This window comes from Physeter macrocephalus, chromosome 15, assembly GCF_002837175.3.
Source record: "Physeter macrocephalus isolate SW-GA chromosome 15, ASM283717v5, whole genome shotgun sequence".
Taxonomy (NCBI): Eukaryota; Metazoa; Chordata; class Mammalia; order Artiodactyla; family Physeteridae; genus Physeter; species Physeter macrocephalus.
This window is the reverse complement of record NC_041228.1, coordinates 52,561,638-52,583,937: the sequence shown is the minus strand read 5'-3', so window position 1 is coordinate 52,583,937 and position 22,300 is coordinate 52,561,638. Positions and strand designations below refer to the sequence as shown.

Sequence of the window (22,300 nt, the reverse complement as noted above, 5' to 3'; positions counted from 1 at the left end):
AAGAACAGAAATCTATTTCCTCACGGTTCTAGAAGTTAGAAGTTGGAGATCAAGGTGTGGGTCATATTGGTTCCTTCAGAGGGCCTTGAGGGAAGGGTCTGTGTCAACCCCCTCTCCTTGGCTTGTAGATGGTCATCTTCTCCCTGAGTCTTCACATCATCTGCCTTCTGTGTTTATGTTTCCAAATTTCCTCTTCTTATAAGGACACTAGTCATATTGGATTAGGGCTTACTTGATCTACTGACCTCCTTTTAACTTAATTACCTCTTTAACTGCCCTATGTCTAAATACAGTGACAGTTTGGAAGCTAGTGGGGCTAGAACCTTCATATATAAAATTTGAGGGAGGTACAGAATTCAACCCATAACAAAAAGTTATGTGCATATAAAGCCTGAACAAAATGTGGAGATCTTGTCATATCCTTCAGCTCTTTTCATTTTAATAGCCAAGTTCTTGGATATTTTTTAGTTAAGTAATTATCTGAGAATGAGATTCAGACCCATATAGCTCATCCTGGTAAACACACTGAATTTCTCAGACACACATGGCTTCAGTGTCTGGATGTTGATGAGCACTTTGTATAAAGAGAGTAATAAGTCCCTGCTAAAATCACAACCTAATATTTAGATACATAGCAGCCCAACCAAAACAATTACAATGTGTTTATAATAAATAAATAAATTTGTGAGCATCTGTGCTTGGCTTGTTCACTAGGGTTTAATGCGGCTTGTTAACATAACCAGATTTAAAAATACAGACAGAAAAAAAGGCAAATAAAAGGTTCAACAGAATCTTTATATCAACATAGCTTTTGAACATTTGAGATGGTTTTCTCAGTTTTACTGTAGAGCTTATGCTTTTCTTTGTACTCCACTAACAGTTCCAGAAAAGTGCTAATCATTCCACTGTGAGATTATAAAAATTTGTGAGCATTAGGTCCAATCAATAAACCTTAACATTTCTTACTTCTGCTTCTTACTCTTCTGCTCTTTTCCTAGGTCTGGTCCTAATAAGCAGTCCTTGACTACTGTAATAGTCTCTTAAAACTAGTTTTCTTGACTCTGTGCTCTCCCTTAATCTCGTTAATTACATGTCCACCTGCAGGATTATTGTAAACCAAATGCTTTGTAAATTCCTCACTCAGGATTCAAAATTACTACCATTTACTAAGTAAGAATCCAAACTCTTCAGTGTAGTCATCCAGGTATATCTGATCTGGTACTTCCATTCCCAGTTTTCCCCTTACTCTTCTCCTAGCTTAATGGAATACTTATTTAAATGTTTCAAAACTCATGTTCATGTACTTCCATCTGAAAGCCCTTTCCTTTATCTCAAGAAATGTGTTATCAACGCATTATCTTCTTACATACAAATAAGCGTAATTAATTATTTTACCTGTCTTTCAAGGTCTGGCTCAAGTTAATGTCATTCTTATGAAACAAGTTTGAACCCTTCTGCACTACAAAGGTATTGTCTGTCCTCTAAAGCCAGACCAATTGTCCATCTTCTTATTAGGTGACTTAAGCCCTTCTGCTTAATTTTATAGCTATTTTTATGGACATCTAATCTCTCCATTTTAGATTACAAATGTATCCTTCAAGTCACTTTTGCATTGCACAAAGTATATTCTTAATTATTTATGGAATGTGTGTCACCAATATTATTTTGGCTTTTTGCATTTTCCTTTTTGTTTTTTATACATTTCACAGTTGACTATGAACTACCTCTTTAGAAATGCTACTTAGTTATAGAATATCTTGAGTTAGTGAAACAAGGGGACAAATTCTGACCTACACTCCAGGGTCTAAAAGAAGCCAGGATGTTGATGCACATTTCCAAGCTCTTTAAAATCTGCTCCTTCCTTTACTTAGAAGATCTTGTTTCCTTGCTGAAATCCAAAGTATCCTTCCTGTCTTAGTTCAAGTCCCCATTTTTCATGAATATTTTTATGATCAGTGATCTAACCATATGGAAATTAATTTTGCTTCTGTTGTTACTCACATAATTAACATAATTTCAATTACTGCCAAACTAATGTTCCAAAGATAAAATAAATGTGACCCCTAAGAAACAAATATTCCATAGACAAAATAGACAGGATCTTTCATTTTCAAGATCTTACAGTCTGGTAGAGAAGATCAAAAAGTAACTTCAACATCAAGTAATAGACACATTTAACTTATTCCTCCATGATTTTACATATTTTATGTTCTTATGTATTATAATAAGTTGATTACATATTTTTTTTGGCTCCACTAATTGTAAACTCCATGAGAACAAGGAGGCAGGCTTGGGGCAAAAAAAAAAATCAATCAAACAAACAAGCATAAACCACAGCTTTGGAATCAGGCAGCCCACTCTAAACTTGATTCTGTTGCCTCTTTGCTAGGCTAACTTAAACACATTACTTAACGTCTCTAACATTCACTCTTATAATCCATAGAACAAATTTAATAATATATACTTTGTACGTTTATCTTAAGGGTTAAATGATATGGTATATGTGAGCTGCTAGTGAAATGTTAGAGGCATGGATGCATACAGTAGGTGTTTAATGAACCGTTATTGATTAAAATAATACATTCATTCCCCATTTCATTTTCACTTTCTAAAAATATACATAAATAATTGATATAAATGTACATAAGCATAGGTATTATGAATGCATACACACGCACAAATATGTAATTGCTTTTTTTAGAAAATTCCATCCATGGGGTGGTAACTGCCAAATTATATTTACATATATAAATTGAGAATTACTTCAATTGCTTCACTTTTTTAGCAAAATTCTTTAAAGTCTGACTTTTGTTTTTTTAATTAATTGATATTGGAGTATAGTTGCTTTACAATGTTGTATTAGTTTCTACTGTACAGCAAAATGAATCAGCTATACATATACATATATCCCCTCTTTTTTGGATTTCCTTTCTATTTAGGTCACCATAGTGCATTAAGTAGAGCTGCCTGTGCTATACAATATGTTCTCATTAGTTGTCTATTTTATACATAGTCTCAATAGTGTGTGTGTGTCAATCCCAATCTCCCAGTTCCTCCCAACCCCCTCCAAAGTCTGACTTTTGAAAAATATTTACTAGGCTGGCAAATTAGCTTCTTCTCATATTAGTTTATAGTCGGAAGACCTAAGCTTGAACCTGAACTCCACCTGTTCTGATTACTACATTGCACAAAATCATAAATTATAGGGCTTTGAGAATGTCATGTAAATTGTCAGATTCTCAGGTTTCTTATTGATGAAATAGTGTATATAAAAGTGATTGATAGGGCTTCCTTGGTGGCGCAGTGGTTGAGAGTCCGCCTGCCGATGCAGGGGACAGGGGTTCGTGCCCCGGTCCGGGAAGATCCCACATGCCGCGGAGCGGCTAGCCCTGTGAGCCATGGCCGCTGAGCCTGCGTGTCCGGAGCCTGTGAAAAAAAAAAAGTGATTGTTTTGATATTTATATAATTTATCAAAGGCTGGGGGGAAATTAAAACAGTAACATAAATTAACGTGAATTATTGTTAAAGGTCACATGATTACAAACATTTTTAAATTTTCTTAATAGTTCATAGGAAGCACAGTGTTGGTGAGGGAGGGTATATAATTATTTAGACCAGGGCTTCCAAGGCTTTGTATTTTTTGATCAGATAATTCTTTGGTGTGGTGTTGGGGGCTAACCTGTACACTGTAGGACATTTAGCAGACCAGATGCCCACTAGATGCCAGTAGCACCATCCTCTCCAAGTCGTGGCAATCAAAAATGTATCCAGACATTGTAAAATGTCCCCTGCAGGGCAATAGTACACTTTGTTAAGAACCACTGATCTAGACAGTTAGCTTAAGAGTCTTCATTTGTCCCTGGATAGACTTACCCCACAGGTGATTAAAATAAATTGAAATATTTTTCACCACATAAATCAGAGAAGCACACATTTTTTGATATAGGCAAATGGTGTCATTCTGTGTGCCTAATTTCCTTTTTGGATTATATCTCATGTGACAGCAAAAGGCACAGACATCATTTTTTTGACTGTTATCAAAACACAGTAACATTTATCACCAAATCAATGAACTATTTAGACAGAGCAGGTCTGAAATGATTTAAGGTGGCTTCTTTTTTTTTTTTTCCTAACTAAAAACTACAGTGATAGTTTAAGAAAAATACTTGATTATCTGTATGATATAACCTGGCTCCTAGTTTCTCTAGAGTCTAAAAACAAGTGAAAGGAGTCTATCTTAGGAACTTTGTTAGTTGTTTTTCAATTTATCATTTTGCTGATCTTGAAGAATAATTCTAAATTCAAGTCTGGTAATCACCCATACAAAAATAAAGTATTGTACTCAACCGGACAACCAAAGATTTTTATGACAGTATGTTTTCTTTTGTCTATAATTTTTTGCAATTTTCTTTTTGTTGAACTTATCTAGAGGAAAGAGTAAAAGACATTTTCTTTTGAAGGTAATATTACTGATGTCTTCTAAAACACCAATATGTGTGTATACTCAACTATGAGGGCAAACTCTTCCTCTATATTAACTTGAAATACCATCTCTCTAACTGGTTACTGCCAAATTTATTTTTGTACTTTTGATCACTCCCGTAAACTCCAGGCTTATATACCCAACTACCTACTTATCACTTGTATTTGGACACAAATAGGCATCTAACAATCAAGTCTAAACTGACCCTCTGATCTTCCCCCTCAACCTGAACTTCTACAAGTCTTCCTTATTCCAGCAAATGGCAAGTCCACCCTTCCAGTTACTCAGACCCCAAATTCTGAAGTTCTCTTTGACTCCCCTCTTTCACCTATACTTTACTTCTAATCATCCGCAGATTATTTCCCCTCCATCTTTAGCATATATGCAGAATTCATCTACTTCTCACAACCTGACTGCTAATACCTTGGTCTGATCCAATCTCCTGCCATCTATCCCTTGAATTATAATCCACATACTTCTTAGTAATCTCACTGATTCCACCCTTGCTTTCTGCAGTCTTTGCACAACACGAAGTCAGAATGATGCTCTTCAGGTAAATCAGTGACACCTACATGACTCAGAGTAAAAGCCACAGTGTTACTCTGGCCAAAAAGACTCTGTACAATATTCTCCATGTGTTTTTCCCCTGCTCAAGTCCCCGCCTTACCTCCTGACTGTTCATACTCTTCTCCCACTTGCTCTTTCCACTCCAGCCACGTTGGCCTCTTTGCTGTCCCTTACACACCCCAAGTACACGCTTGTCTCTGGCCTTTGCATTTATAGTTCCTCTACCTCATATTTCCCCCATCCCACCATCCGTAGACATTCCAATGACTTGCTTTCTCCCCTTACTGAAACTTTTCCCCCAATGTCACCTTATTAGTGGAGCTTTCCCTGACCACCCTGTATAAAATGACAAATCTCACTCCCTAGCCAGGCCTTCCCTAACTTCTTGTCTTCATTATTTTTTCCCCATCTGGAGGTGTATATTTCACTGTAGTCTGAAACAGTGTAGTTTGTAGTTTAAGATAATATAATTATCAAAAGATACCTATGGTTACACTACTATTAACTAGACTTAGCTATATCAGTGTTTTTTTCATTGTGTTAAATGTATACTTGTAAAGAAAATTGCTGCAAACCTCTTTCTCTCTCTCCCATATATAGCTATAGATATAGATATATGGATGTTTGTTAATTGTCTTCTTCCACACCTAGATGGGATTTCCACAATTTCAGGGACTTTCATCTCTCTTGTTAACTAATACATCCCCAGCTCCTGGGAAGGAGCCTGACAATAATGGGTCTCCATAAATATTGTTGAGCAAATATGTTAGACACTTGAGTTAAAAAATGAGAGCAGTTTAAAAAAGAATGAGAGTAGTTCCTGCTCTTGTCATGGAGAGAGACATTTAAAGAAATGATCATGCAGAGAAGTATGGCTGGGAGGAGGATGAGATTGTTGAAGAAGATGATCAAAAATTGAGGATGACTTTACAATGTAGGTAGATTTGAGCTGAATATTTAAGTATTAAATGGCATTTACTAGGTGAGGAAGATGAGAGTGTAAGACAGGCCAATGAAAACAACAGAAACAAAGGTATGGATGTCTGAAAACAAAAGACATATTCAAGGGACACAACAGGTGTGACTACGTAGAGACTAAGATAATTAGAAAAGCAAGAAGAAAATGAGGCAAGAGATGGTAACTTGGAGCTGGCTGGGAAATAAAGCAATTTTCTCAAATTCTAAAATTCATAATTTTTAAATTGCAGGATTCATAATCTTCAGTAATTAGATCTCATTTTCCCAAGCTTCTAGCTTGTCTATATTAGGGGGAAACTGCATAACAGCAAGTTGATTTAAAGTATTCGTTATTATTCTTAGCAAAAGAAATACTCCTGACTCGCACTAATACTCTATATAAATATAAATAATGGTGTTATATCCTCTGCCAATGTATCTTAAAAAATGAGGATTATGGATTTAGAGTACTAGGTGGAATTGGGAAAAGAGTTGTTACCACAGGCATGGGTTACTTTCGTATTCTTTCCTCATAGTGCTTCTGGAGAAAAGGCATATTTCCATGCTAATTTTCTTTTTGCGCTTCCTCTTTGCTTATCTATCTTCCCAATAGACAGGAAACTCAAAAATAGTGCCCAGCACATACACAAAGCTTTTAATAAAATTTGTTGGTCTGTTTGAAGTTGGCGTGCGGTGTAACCATATCTACATACACATACCTACAAATTTTCTGGTATTTGGTAATTCTTACTGTGTTTAATACACTGAACTAAGTTCTGTTAAGAATGCACGTTTTATTAAGGAAGGAAGGAGAGAGAGGGAAAGAGGGAGGGAGGGAGAGAAAGTGGAAAGAAGTGATTGGATGCCCTCTCTTCATTCAAAAAATTTGGTTGTAGAGAGCCTATGATGGGGTAAATCCATTAATATGTCTTGCTTCAGACAACCATCCAATATTCCTTCTTTTAAAAAGTTGTATCATGAGAAATCTGAATAATTTACGCAGGAATCTGAATAATTTTTCTTGGATCTGGTATATGATGAGAAGGCAAAAAGTTTTCATTAGGTACCAATTTGATATAGGACCTCTTCTTAAACCTGTTAATATCATTTTTTTAATTAAGGAGGACAGACTTCACAGCCTAGGACTTCATCGTAAGCATCAGGAGCCTCATCAGTCAATAAGAGGAGAAGGAGCTTATTAAAACACAGAAAAGCATGACTCCTAAAATTCTTCAATGCCTAATTAGGTCTTCACTCTCAAGAAGTCTGCAAGTTAATATGAAAAGTAGATATATAAAGGAAAAATCAGCTAGCAATATGTGTCTAGCAGTAAATGTGAGATGCTGTTAAATAGATTACAGATAAGAGATACACCCTCCAGTGGATTAAACGAAGAAGAATTAATAGGGGAGGCAAGACTAAAACTAAGCTCCAAAAGGCAGGTAGACATATTTGGGGAGAGAAAGAGTCTTTGCTGGAATAGGCATGTAAATAATAATAATAGCTTCTGCTTCTACCATGTATTTTGCCTGGTGATATTCTGATCATGGTGTTAAAGTGCTTTGTGTTCATTATCTCATTAAATTCCTATAACAAGTCTTTAGGGTAAAGGATGGAAGTTAAAGATAAGGAACCTGAATCTTAATGATTACAAGTGACTCTCCAATGGACATAGATGCAAACTAGAGTCTATCTGATTCCATATACTATTAGATTAAGCATTAAGCTGTTCTGTTCAAGTGAAGAGTTTGCTTTAATAAGAAATGGAATATACACCTGGAAATATACTTTGGAGCAGACCCTAAATACCAGTTTAAAGATTTGGTGCATGTGTGCTTTTGGTCTTTTTCCTATAGAAATGGGGACATTCTGGAAGTTTTCAGTAGGGAGGACTTATGACTTTTATATATATTACTCTGAGTTCACTATGTAAGAGTCTGGGTGAACTAAAAGCAGAAGCCCAATTGAGAGTGCAGTGGAAATGGATAGGAAAAGAAAGATGTAAAAAGAAAAGAAAAGAAAATGGACAGGGTTGTTTTACACCTAAGACTCTCCTTAACTCTGAACTGACTTTAATTTTCAAAAAAATATCAGAAATCCAAGTTGCAAAGATTTTTAAAATTCTAGGTTTGGAAATCTATAGTTGTAAAATATACATCTATGTTGATAGAGTAAGTAAAAACAGACAGGAGCTTAATCCATGGTGCAGTGGAAAAATTGTTAAAGGAGCCCCCCAAAAGTAGAAAAAGTCAGAAAAGATTGGAAAGAGAAGTATATCAGACACAGAGGTGGCTTATCCCAGCAATATGATCTGGAAACCAGACACAACAGCACAAAACCATATTCCATCTATAGATAAAGAATACAACCAAAGGAGGGAGAAACAGGGCTACAACCAACTAGGCCAGGTGAGTGGGCAGCCTTCTCCCAAGGAGAGCACTGAATGCAGTAAGGAAACAACTTTCACAATTGCTCAAGAAGCAAGACTATTTCTAAGCCTTGTTTTGCAAGACCATGATGAGCATTTGCTGCTAGCCGTTCCAAGATTGGAGCTGGGCAGTTTTCACAGGCCTGGAGACTGATTCAACTTCCCCTGGGAAGGACCAGGAAAGAGCAGATAGGATGTCTGGATTACATCCTTAGCTGTATCTAAGCTTGAATCACATTAACTAAGTAGCCCCAAATTTTATAATTATATCGCTCTGATCTTAAAAGACATTTCTACAGTGTTAGACATGAGTCTCAATATAGTTTCTACTAAATAGGGTATTAGTGATTTGTTTAGTTATGTTTTTTAAGGAGATAATTAGTCAACCTCATTTCTGGGCTGAGGAGTGACTTTACTTACTAAAAAATATATCCTATTTGTTTCCAGCCACAGTCCCATTTCTCCTGCACTGAAATCTAATGTTTTAAGATAAAATATTTTCTATTAAATTTGATAGGTTTAAGTAAAACTGCATGACATGCTTCCATCAAAGGAAATGAAAATTCTTCAAAGCTGAATCAATTTGCAATTGTGACAGATGATGTTTCAAAGATAGCTGTGACTCAACAATGGCACTTTGATGTCTTAGAAATAATTGCCATAGGAACAATTTTCTATTTTAAACTGTGTTCCACTTTCAGTCTCGTTCTTCATAATAGAAACTCTACAGGATCGCTTTTTCTTGTAGTTTTTATTTTGCAAACTACTTTGTATCATAAATAAAAATCTGCTTGTTATGAAAAATTTCTGATTTTATAATAGAAAATGTTTTTTCATGTTTATATTGGAAAAAAAATCTATTCTTCATTTGAGCAGTTAGTGTATATTGATACATAATTTATCATATAGATTATATCATATGTCTTAGTTGACAACTAGCTCTATTTCAAGCAAACATATATTGCATTTAGTTTTTAACTACTTATAAAAAATTTCTGAAGACTAAAGAATCAATCAAACTAAACACTCAATTTCTTCAGGAATATCCAAGCCAAGTTTATTACAAACTTGAAAGGAAAAGTGACAGAAAAGAATAATAGACTGAAATCAAGATCTTTACCCCAGATATTGAAGCATAGTTCTCTGCTGAGGCATGGATAACCCAAAACTCACCTAATGAAAGCTCATAGACAGGTTTAGTTCTTCTAGATTTATAGCTTTAAAAATCTTTGATCTCATTATTGAGGGTTCATGACAAAGTTTCCAGTGATTCTCAAAGAAATGGGAAAATAAGAACAGTGCAGTGAATTTTTCATAAACATAAACATACTTCATTGAAAGGATGTCCTTAAAATAGAACAGTGCAGTGAATTTTTCATAAACATAAACATACTTCATTGAAAGGATGTCCTTAAAATAGAACAGTGCAGTGAATTTTTCATAAACATAAACATACTTCATTGAAAGGATGTCCTTAAAATAGGAAATTGACCTTTTCTTATCATTGATAGTAGGATGTTTGTTGTGTTTAACATCCTTATTTGCCAAATTAAAAGTAGTCAATCTTGTGTTAGTTCCATTTTTAGATAGTCCCATTAAACACTCAAAACCTGGAAAAGGAGCCACGACTGTAGAAAATATCAGCGGGGACTTCAGTGAATTTCCTTTCCTTCCAGCCCCAGGGCTTAAAAAGAGGCACACACAACCCATTGCTGCAGTTTTTAATAAAGAAAGTAGCAAAAGTACAGCAAGTTGGAGAGAGTTCTCTAGCATTTAAGACACTTTTTTAGAGGACAAATGTTATGTCTTGGTTTCAATCAATCACTCAGGAACTGGATTAAAAATATCACTGAAATATACATTACAACATAGTCCTCAAAGCAGTATCATAGTTCTCAAAGCATACCTGTCATGATTTAATCATTCCTCAATCTGAATCCGTCTTACATTACAGATTTACTCTACAATTTGCACTGAATTTAGTATCTTTAGTTAGTGTATAAAACATTTCTAGATTCCTCAATACCATTGCATAACTTTCAGTGAAAAGATTTAGTACCAAATGTTCACATCGCTGAGAATCACTGCTTGTAATTGGCAAAGTCATCCAGTATTGCAAGATCACTGGAAGCAATGAGAAACAGATAAGATTGAAAAGTATCCTATGTGATGTGACACAGTCCTGAGAAAACATGGGTGTCTTTGAGTTGTGCTCTAAGTGGGTCGTGGTGCATTTGATGTTCTGTTGCATTCTTTCCCTTTTCCCCTTTCCAGTGAAATCAGATGAATTACAGACAATCAAGAAAGAATTAACCCAGATCAAAACTAAAATTGACTCCTTGCTAGGGCGGCTGGAGAAGATTGAGAAGCAGCAGAAGGCAGAGGCAGGTAAGTGAAAAAGATCTGTGGCCACAGACATGTCAGAATTAAACCATTGAGACAGTGTCAATCACGGAGACAGCGCAGGCCCAGGGGGATTCTGGCTGAGTTTAATAGAGTTTAGTACAGCAACATGAATACAGTCTTTAAGCTTAGACTTGCAATGATGGAATCTGATTTTTAACTTTTTAGAGAAGGTGAGCCAATTTGCCTAAAATTCATATTTTTAAAAAGAAGGTCAAAAAGGAAAAGTATTTTGATGCTAATAATAAGTAACAGTTGGATCATAATTAAAAGTTTACATCTCAATATCAAGTAAACTTTAAGAAAATTAAATCAATCAATGAAATGTTCTATTGGGCTAAAATTATATTCATATTTCCTTAAATTAACTGCAGCAAAATTTAACAGATTTCAAAAACCATGATTATAAAGCCCCACTCTTGCATTGCTGCAACTCTGCAAAACTTCAGAACCTGTTTTCAGGATCTCAGTATCAACGGTATGCCTGGCCACCCAAGGCCACATCATTTGACTTAATTCTTTAACTTAATGTCCTCTCTCCTTTGAATTATCTGCCCTGACCCTCGTTCCATGCTAATAAAATTCTAATATCCTTTTATATGGCAACAGACAGTTTTAAAATCATACACTATGAGAACTGGCATAAACTTACAGATGAGCTAGTGCATAATTTGCAAATTGTATTCTGCAGGGTCTTTGATGCCTCAGAGACCCCTTGGAGATGAGATGAGTGCTAGAAGAACACCCAGGAGGAAGATGAACTCATGCCTCCTCCAAACCAAGCCTTTGTTGCAAACAGTGTAGCTCTACCTGTATCTTTTTTATATGATGAGATTCAACATAAGACTTCATTTGCTAAAAGTGCTTCACTTTTTCAAAAATAAACAATACAGTTTTGAAAAACATTGATCAAATCCAACCTCTGCATTTTGCAGATGAGAAAATGAAGGTTCAAGGAGGTGAACTGACTTTTCCATAGCCACATAAATAGTTTGTGATAGACCTAGGTCTCAAACCCAGGTCTTGTGAGTGAAAGCACTGCTCTTTCCAATGTTATAGGAACATTGGAACAATCTCAGGTTCCACCCGGGGGCTGGTCCCAGGATTTCCCTGAAGTGAGGCTACCCTGGTAACAACTAACTGATGAGAACCACTTGGGATCTAGGGCCACTGAGTTACAACAAAGAGGAACCTGCCTGTTTGTTGACTGTATCACTGGGAAGATGACTAGAGCTTACCTTCTGGTAATGAGGCATGCAGGGTTCAAGACTGAAAAGAAGCCAGCAGTGAGGTAGTGTTACAGCATAATGTGTGAGAGAAATATACTGTGGTTCAAATCCTCACAACTTCTTAGCCTCAGTTTTCTCATTTATAAAATGAGGACAGTAATGGCTACCTGGCAACGTGAGAAATGAGTAAAGTAGTGCATGTAAGTTGTATAGTACAGTAACTAACACAGAGTAAAGGCTCAATAATTGGTGCTATTTGGTCTTGTTAGTAACATAAACATATATAGGCAAACGAATATTTCCTACTACTATCATGCAGACTATTTCTAAAACAATAAGCCATATACCTAGCACATGGTAGATTCTCACTAACTTTTGGTAAGTTAATGTGGGTTAGAAGTGGTAGGTAAATAATAAATAAAATAGGCTCATTTTTATTAAAAACTTTTGTTATATTTTCTATTGAGAAAAAATATGCTGCCTACACTTCTTAATAGAGAAATTTAGATTTTATAAATTTTTTTATATGCTGTCTATGGCACTAATCTAAAGTGTTGCTGGAATTGAAATACCCTGTGATGTTGCCTAAATCAATATTTCCCTTTGAGGAACTTATGTGAAATTCATTATTATGTAAAACAACCCTTAGAGCAAAGGACTTTGATAACCAATTTGCACTTCAGTTTAAAGGATTATGGAGAACTCATTTAAATATAAATCACCTCAACGAGAAAAATGTGATCCTTATTCCATCATATTATAATTTCCAGTTTCCTGCAATGAATAATACCTTCCACATATCTTCTTAGAAGATCATCTATAAACGTGACACTAAAATTCAAAGCTTGCATTTTCTTTTCATGAAAGGCTGTCACCTTATTTTTGTATGTGCTTAAACTTTCCCAGTCATAAGACAGTTATTTTTAAAATGATAGGCTTAGGCCTTTGATATTTATGTCTTTCTTACTTGAACATGTCAGGAAGAAAATGGAATTATTTAATTTGTAATTTCAGTTTCATAGTAATTGTCTCCTGAACAGTATTCATATTTATGGAGATAAGATGATCATTTTCTATATTATCTTTATGAAAAGAAAGCAGTGCTGTATGGAGTCAATACTACATTATGGAAAGTGGAGAGAAATACATTAAATTTCTTTTTAAGTGCTCAATACTTCCTTATTAACTTTTAGGAGACACCCATTTTAATGTTTATTTGGTTGCAAGCCAATTTTAAGGTAGTTAACATTTATTCTTCACTATTGCTCTTTTATACATCTCTCATTCCCAGTTTACTCTTAGTCATTTGATGATGAAAGTTTCCAGCATAGAATAGTGGCAGGAAGGAGATGGAGGGTTACAAACAGGATAAAGCCACAAAGCATGGAGCTTGTCCTGAGTTCAAGTTTCATAGGATCACTTTTTTTCTTTTTCTTTTGAAGTGAATTCCTAAGCTATCAGGAATAATTGTAACAAGGTATAATGACATCATTTTGGATTCTCTGTACCTTAAATTACTGCTAATAGATGTTGCATGGTACCCTGTCTCTTCCTTTGATGTTATAAACTTCCTCAGAACAAGGTCATGTTTTCTCTAACTTTTCTGACTTTTCCAACCATGTACTATGCACTGGACACGATTTAGCAGGTCATTTTACTTTTCTAGGTCTCAAGCCCTTCAAGTGTAAACTAGAGGAAGGGACTATGGCCTCAAGCATATATTCCAGCTTTTAAATTATGATTAGTATGAATCCACCCTGCATATGTTATTTTTTCCTATTTGAATAATTCAAATAACATTACTTTGGGATATGGTGACTATAGATTACTGAAAACAACAAATAACACATAACAATTTATCCTACAATTGTGCCTCATTCCTAGAAAATTCTTTTAAGAGAGAATCATAAATTGCCACATATGAAGACCACAATTTATATGTGGTTTACAAAGTGATGTAAAATGACCATAAAGGGTGAAAAGAGTGAGAAGGAAAACTAAAGACTGAGTATCATGAGTATCATACAATGAGCAATGACATCTTTTAAAAAATCAAATTTCAGGCAAAGACTCTCTGATATGAAAAGACAATTAAGCATTCTTTAATTCAACTTTATTCTCAGTGATGTGCTTCCTATATGACCAGCCAAACTCACTTGGACAATTCCAATGAAAATAGCCAACCTACCGTATCGACTAGACCTAACGACTAGAGAGGTCACACATCAGTCCCATCAGGATAAATTCATCCTGTCCATATGTTTGGTAAAAGATACAGATTTTTTTAATAAATTAATGTCCAAGAATTAGAATATTACAGATAAATGTCAAGATATATAACTTCTTTTGAAAAATTGGAATCTTTCAATACTGCTGCCATATTATACGTGGCATGCACTTTTCAGTTTGCTAATATCTTTATCCAGCCAATTCACACATTTATGTTACTTGCTTGGTCCTTGATCATATTTGTGTCTCAGACTCCTATGGTAAGTTCTCCTTATACAGAGCCAAAATGGACTTTGCTTTCACGTGGTTCAGTTATTCTTTTTATGTACCCTAAAACCAAGCTTAATATCTAATCTCTTGTGGCTGTATCAGCCAATTAAATATATAAAAGAGCTGTAGTATTCTCACCCTTCCAAAACTTTTGAGTAGAGTCAATATAATTGGCCCATAGATGCTCAACTTAGCGGCATTCAAATCTTGGTCAAAGCATCTTTGACGCCATCTTTTCTCTAGATAAATATCAGTAATTTCTTTAGCTGCTTCTCATGTCATTTAGTTTTGCATCTTGAACCATTGTCATCTCTCTTCTCTAGTCACTGTATAGTTTGTCAACTACAGATTGTGGTACTCAGAATGGAAGACGTTGCTCCAGATATGATCTGACTGTTGCCACCTATAATGTGGCTACTAGTTCTGTCCTGAATACCTAACTGCTATCTTACACTTTGTATTAGATTGGTGATGTGCTGGTTACAGAAAGAGAAGGAACATCCAAAAACAATTTTTTCATGGGAAAAAAGTTCCCAAAGCAGGGAATCCAAAGGCAAAGGGAATCCTCAGGATAATGATAAAGAAGATTCTAGCATATGAGCTGTGAAAGAGACCTGGAAAGTAATGAGTACAGATAAGACCTGCTCAAAAGTTCTGGGAGAGATTTTTTCAAGAAGATTAAATGGATTCAGTGGCTAATAGTTGGGGAAGTGAATTGTTTGAGATGAGATTTACACATCTGGTTGAGGGACAGGTTAGTTTGTTTAAGCATATAGAAAGGAGTACATGTACTTAGTACAAGTACCAAGTTAAAACAAACAAACAACCAAAGGCAATTTTTAATTCCAAAGAAAGTAAAATATTGCTTGGAAAAGAACAAATTATTCATTATATACTAACAACTTAGCTGCCCAATGCATTTACATTTTTTAATTTATGTAAAAACTGAAAACTGATCTAATACAATTTACAATATAACTCTTGAGGGAGATGGGAAGTAAGTGGGGATGGTAAGTAAGCTGAATCCTCAGCTTCCCAAGGGTGATGTTAATAGATTGTGTATAAAACTAATCAAGAAGTAGCAATATAAACATGCTCTTTAGAAATATGAGGGCACATATTTAAAAGAATCAGCTAAGTGAGTATAAAGCCCTTAAAGAGCTGGAAATGGTAAGCAAATGGGAAGAGAAGACTACTGTTTTTCATTAACAAGTCTTGTAGAAATATTTAACTACAAAAATTAAATGTTTTAAAGAAGCTCAATTTATGGGGAAAAAAAGAGATTGAGTTGTCTCTAGCAAATGGATCAAAACTTTTCCAGCTGCTTCCTAGAGAGCTCCAGTGTCCATCCTTCAGATAAGTGTCACTGGACACTTGTTAAAAATGGCAAGGAAGACTTCATTCAAGACTACTGTAATAGGGGTCAAAACTATTGCAATAGGGGATGGAAATTGAACTCAGCTTTACTGAAACAAAAGGTAGGAGGGTTTTTAAATGCAAGAGTGAGCTGACTGAAAAGTATTAGAGGATGTTAGTAGGGAGGTTGATCCATATGATGAGACCATCCATGTTTGCTGATTGACCCTATGGAAGTTAGGCTCCTACTGGCCCACAGAGACTGGGAGCCAGGAGTCCTATGTTTTTCTGATGATTACATTTCAAAGGGAGAGCCTCCAGGTCTTGAAAAGACATGCCTGGGTTATAAAAGTTGTACAACTCAAAGGGGCATAGAAAGAATTTACAGGTGCAAGGTTTCTAAAGTAAATGCTGTAAGAAAAAGGAGGTCAGGGCCCATAATCAGAATGGAGTCTGTCAAAAGTGCAGTCAAGCTGAGGGGAACATTAAGGGTTTCTTAGTAACAACTCAATCATAGTCTTTAAAAATTGAACTCTTTCTCCTCTAAATATACTCTTCTCTCTGCACTCTGCCTCTGTCACATCACCATTATATAAATCCTGTCAATCACATTGCCAACCTCGATATCATCTTCCATTCCTGCTCTAGAGAGTATTGCAAAATCTGGCTTTTGGCATCTTTTTACTCCATCCCTTCTATTCTCTCAATGGTACTGCTGATACCCAAGCCCGCTCACTTGCTCTATTGCAGTCACCTTATTTTTTTTAAGAACTTTTAGCTGTTCTCTACACTTCTAGTTCCTCCCTAATTCATCTTCCTTGGGGCAAATTGATTTACACTACTAAAACATCCAAGCCCCCAGACTTGGGAATCAAACAGATCTAGGTTCACATCCTACAAGCGATCTAGTCCCAGAACTTACTACCTGCATAAAATTTGGAAAGGTCGTTATAAAATTTATAAAATGGGTAAAATAATTCCTTAAAATTATAATTATTCCTTAAAGTTATTGTGAGATTTAAATAAACACAATATCTCAGTAATTTTTTATGTGATTTATATTGAATCACTTATATTAAGTGATTTATATTGAATCTATGGTCACCTCAACTATCGAGGATACTTCTTGTGAACAACTTTGAGGTCATTTTCACCAGGAATGTACTTATGTAACTGGTATTTTAATCTAAAAGCATTCCTCCTGCATACCTTCCCTAATGCTCATTTATGTCATTGTTAGTGACACCAGCCATAATAAGCGCATCTTTCTAAATGGCATTTACTGGAATCATTGAGTTAAATTCATATTATACACAGGTATTGTAGAATTTTTTAAAAATACAGTTTATACTGCAATGTGAAAACAATAATTTGAAGCTACTAGCTGGCTCTGATGAATAATGTGACTGTTTTTATATCAACATCCTTTCCAACCATCTGCTAAGTACAATACAGCTAGCAATTAGTTAGCAATTAAGTCAGCATGTCAAAAAACTTAATTGCCAACTCAACCAATTTTCAAAGTTATATTAATGATAATAGCTCTACAGCAAAGTGAATTTAATAAAAATGCTTTGAACATAAATCCTAACAATTCTAACTTGTCTTCTAAATCATATATACATGCTGAAATAGAAATGAGAGGTACAGAAAAAAATATTTGAATATGAGGATTAAAATTTTATATCAAATTCTTTCCATTCAGGGCTTTTTAAAGCCTGAGGCATTTTCCCTTAAACAGAAGTATTTACCTGTCACGTTGCACTTCGTTTCCTTTGATAGCCATTGTTTAGTTTGAACATGTGCTTCTAACTGAGCAGATTTCTTCATTCTTGAATTTAAAATTGTCTGGTTCTTCCCTCCTACATGTTGTTGGGAATGTAAGTTGGTGCAGCCACTGTGGAAAACAGTATGGAAGTTCTTCAGAAAACTAAAAATAGAATTACCATATTATCCAGCAATCCCACTCCTTGGCATACATCAGACAAAACTATAATTCAAAAAGATATATGCACCCCTATGTTCATAGCAGCACTATTTGCAATAGCCAAGACATGGAAACAACATAAATGTCCATCAACAGATGAATGGATAAAGAAGATGTGGTACATATATACAATGGAATACTACTCAGCCATTAAAAAAAATGAAATAATGCCATTTGCAGCAACATGGATGCAACTAGACAGTCTCATACTAAGTGAAGTAAGTCAGAAAGAGAAAGATAAATACCATATGATATCATTTATACATGGAATCTAATATATGACACAAATGAACCTATCTAGGAAATGGAAACATAATCATGGACATAGAGAACAGACTGGTGGTTGCCAAGGGGGCGGGGGTTGGGGGAGGGATGGAGTGGGAGGCTGGAGTCAGCAGATATAGGCTTTTATATATAGGATGGATAAACCACAAGGTCCTACTGTATAACACAGAGAACTATGCTCAATATCCTATGATAAACCATAATGGAAAAGAATAGTTACAAATAGAATGTATATATAATTGAATAATTTTGCTGCACAGAAGTAATTAACACAACATTGTAAACCAACTATACTTCAGTAAAAATACTTTTTAATAAAAAAAATTAAAACCTCAAAAAGAAATTGTCTGGTTCCTGAAACGATTCAAAACACTCCCCTGGTATGTCAAATTAGGCTTTTTTTCTAGAAATATATTAGAAAGCAGCCCAGGCTATGGAGTCAGAAAGCCTTAGGTGGTAATTTCAACTCTTGTATATAGTAACTGTGGGCACCTTACTGAATATATGTATGCCTCAATTTCTCCTTCTGGAAAAATGATAAATAAGCCTGCCCTTCAGGATATTTCAAGACCTAACGGTAATGAATGTCCCATAGTCAGCACTTTGTAAGCACTTACTAACTTGCAGCCAAAATAAACCTTTTTTTCTGTTGAAATTCATAATTTATATAATATTAGAGATATCTTTTAGTCAAAGCTGCTAACTTTTTGGTTCCTGATATATTCTTTTAAAAATCTAAACCTAACTCACTTTTCTCACAAAAGAAATGTTGTGGTTGCCCCTCACTCTGACTTAAAAAGTCAACAAAGACTCAAAAAAATGCCAGTGTTCAAAGGCAGCCCTCCTCCTGCAAGCACTTGAAGACTTCATAGTTTATTTTTCTCCTGGAGACTTGTCAGTTATAAACATGAAAAATTTTCTTCTCAGAAATTTTCATACCCCACGACTGATTTTGCCTTAGTAGTGTGGGGCTCTTGTGTAGAATGTTTCAAGGAGGTTTCTTTTAGGTTCTTTGAATTTGTATTTTTGCTACCATGGTGCCAAATTCAAAAATCACTGTGACTGTATGAAAAGAATTTGATACCCAGACATTTATTTTCAGTTTTTTAGTTCCACAAAAATTCATGAATATATTCAACAAATATTTAATTTACATGTAAGCCTCTGAGCCACCAGGGATACAAAAACGTATAAAAAGGTTTCTGCCCCAAAGAAACTTCAGTAGTCGAGACATAAATGCATGCACACGTGTGCGTGCACACATGCACACAAACACTCACAATAAAGAGTAAAAGTGAGAAGTAGAAAAAGAATTATGCAGATAAAGAGACTGTTATGAAGTTAAGAATAAACTAAAAAACTAACAACTACTAATAAACTACTCTTTTCTAATAGAAGTAGAATTAGATAATTCATAAAAATAGAAGAAGTTGCTTTGTTTCTTTCTATTTCAACAAGATAATAACTGGATCAAAACTGCTTGGTAAGCTGTGAACCAACAGTTTTATAAACAAGATATGCTTTCATGTGTGATTTTTTTCATGAAACCTATCACTGCTTAGTGATTATAACATTTCCCATTGAGATAATGACAAAAATCTATGGTGGCTACATTACTAAAACACAGACTGATTGTATTTCTGTTAAACTCCTATGAATCAATTGCCATTATAATTAAGTTTTTTTTCTCAACCCAGATAATGTCTTCCATGCATCTAGCTTTCAAATTAATAACTGGATGAATGAGGATGTTATAGGATGTTTTTACAATGAACTATATTAATACACAACAGCCTTTGAAATAGGTCATCAGAGGAATTACAGGTATGTTGTACATTAATACACAAAACAGAGTAACTTAAAACACTATGTCTGTCTAAACAGAAATTAAGGGACCACGTCAAAGCCAAAATTGTCTTTGTAATATATGATTCTTAATGATCAGTAGTGATGAATTATTTTGATATGGACAACTTATCTATAGCAATCAAGTAATCAAAATAGATTCAACTCAAGAACTATTTAGAACCTCTTAAGAGAACATGTTTGTGTGCCCTTTATACTTTAAAAAACGCATTCACCTCTTTTTCCTCATTTGAGCATACTGTAGCCTTCTGAAAGATGTCATCTTTATGCTCATCTTTTAGAAAAGAAAATTACTGTTACTAGAACTAGTAATTAGCAAAAGTGTGGATCCCAAATCCTATATTCTCTCTAATACCTTATCTCTTCTCTGTATAAGGCATTCAATGAGGGGTACAGAGAACATCAAAATATTTCTTGATAACTGACTCAAGAAATATTTTGATGTTCTCTCTACCCCTCATGCACTTTTCACTTTATAAAAGATTGATATCTTTATTATCCCCTTAGAGTGTGATAATGACATTTTGAGGCAATAGCTCAAGTTTCAAGAAAGCTTAAACACTAATGAGAAAAGGAGAAGACAACAACAGAACTATCTGATCCACGTTTTGGTTGATCAAAGGAGGAGGGATTGTATTCGACTAAGAAGATCAGGAAAGTCAACTTGGATTCCAAAGCTAACTGAAGCAAATTGTTACACAAAGCCAAATGAAGACTACACAACTCCAAGATCTGGTCCTACATATATTCTCTGAAAATCCATTGCACTTTTTGGACCAGAGATTTTCTAGAGGAAAAAAAAAAAGAAACAATATAACTTTCAACATCAAAAAGGGACAGTTCTTAGAGAACATATATTTCTGAAGTCATTAGAGAAGAAATAGATATGCCAGACCAAATGAATTTCCAATATAATGTGAATTTTAACCAGAAGCCCATTTGTGTGTTATAACAAAAGAATAAACACAATGACTTAAAATTGAGAAAGTATGACTTTAGGAAAAGTTGTAATATTAGGGACATTTTTTATAGAATAATAATTATCCAATCCCAGACCTTCATTCCTTTTTCTTTCTTAAAATACCAACAGCAGGCCTTGAGAATCAGGGCATTTGAACCACCAACGTAGTGACCCAGAGTGGCTAGAAGTGAGAGGGTCAGGTGATAAGTACTAAAACCTCTTTTAGGAGAAAGAGTGGAAGATCAAAGGTATGATTAATATCAGAGGATTCCAAACTTTTCAGTGCTCTCACTAGTCTGCCCATCACAGCTTTTTGTAAAATTAAAATATAGTTGATTTACAATATTTTGTTAGTTTCAGGTGTACAGCAAAGAACAGAAAAAAAGTGGTCTGGAACTGAATCCTGAACCCGCAATATCTCGTTGGAGTTACGCCTGTATTTATATAAGTAACTATTATTACAATTTTAAACAATTTATAGGAGAGGATATCTTCTTACTTATACATAATGTTTATCCATTTATTGATTTACATATTAGTTATGTTTGAAAAGATTTGTGCTGAGTCAAAATGTATATAACAATGCTTATTTTCCTTTTAACTCATATTACGAAAAAGACCAAGAATGAATACCCCAAAATATTTTGACTCTATAAACTATCCTTATTGCTGTAAAATATAAATAAATAAACTCAAAGTGCAACATCTTTTAAAACTCGAATAATGGGATAATCATCTGATAAAATAATAATAATCAAAATGAGTGTGAAAAGCACATAGCTTTTGACATAGTCATGTACACATGGGAATAAGAGAAGGAGGTACATAAGATAATCTTATTTATTCAAAAGCCAGTGCTTCTTGGTAATTTCAAAAGAGAAGAAAACCAACCACTAGGGGAAATAATTATTATGTTGTCAGCATAATTCCCAATTGGGCAAATTTCTGTGAACAAAATGCACACACCCTGGCATTAGAGGGAATTCTGTTAATGTAGAATGTAGCTTCATTTGTTGAGCACTTACTATTTGCAAATCACTAAACTAAACACTTTGATTTACTACTCCAGGCCCTGAAAGTTAAAATCTGTATATCCTGATTGTGTGGATGAGAAAACTGAGGCACAAGGAGGGTTTATCATTTCAGCATCGCAAAGCTTGTAAATGATGAAGCTCGACATTGAACGCGGGCTCTCTTACACCAGAATTTTAATCTTCACCCTTGTGGTTAATCACATATACCAACAAAATTTAGTGTAAAATATCAAACTATTGTTCAC

The 22,300-nt window shown here is 34.8% G+C and overlaps 1 protein-coding gene across 1 annotated transcript in view; it reads left to right on the top strand.

Annotated features, from left to right (window-relative positions):
* RALYL (RALY RNA binding protein like) overlaps positions 1–22,300 on the top strand; it is an 875,975-nt gene that overhangs the window by 774,874 nt on the left and 78,801 nt on the right. Inside the window, exon 7 of the mRNA XM_024126995.2 lies at positions 10,710–10,823. Coding sequence (XP_023982763.1) covers positions 10,710–10,823 — 114 coding nt within the window. The remainder of the gene's footprint in view (positions 1–10,709; positions 10,824–22,300) is intronic.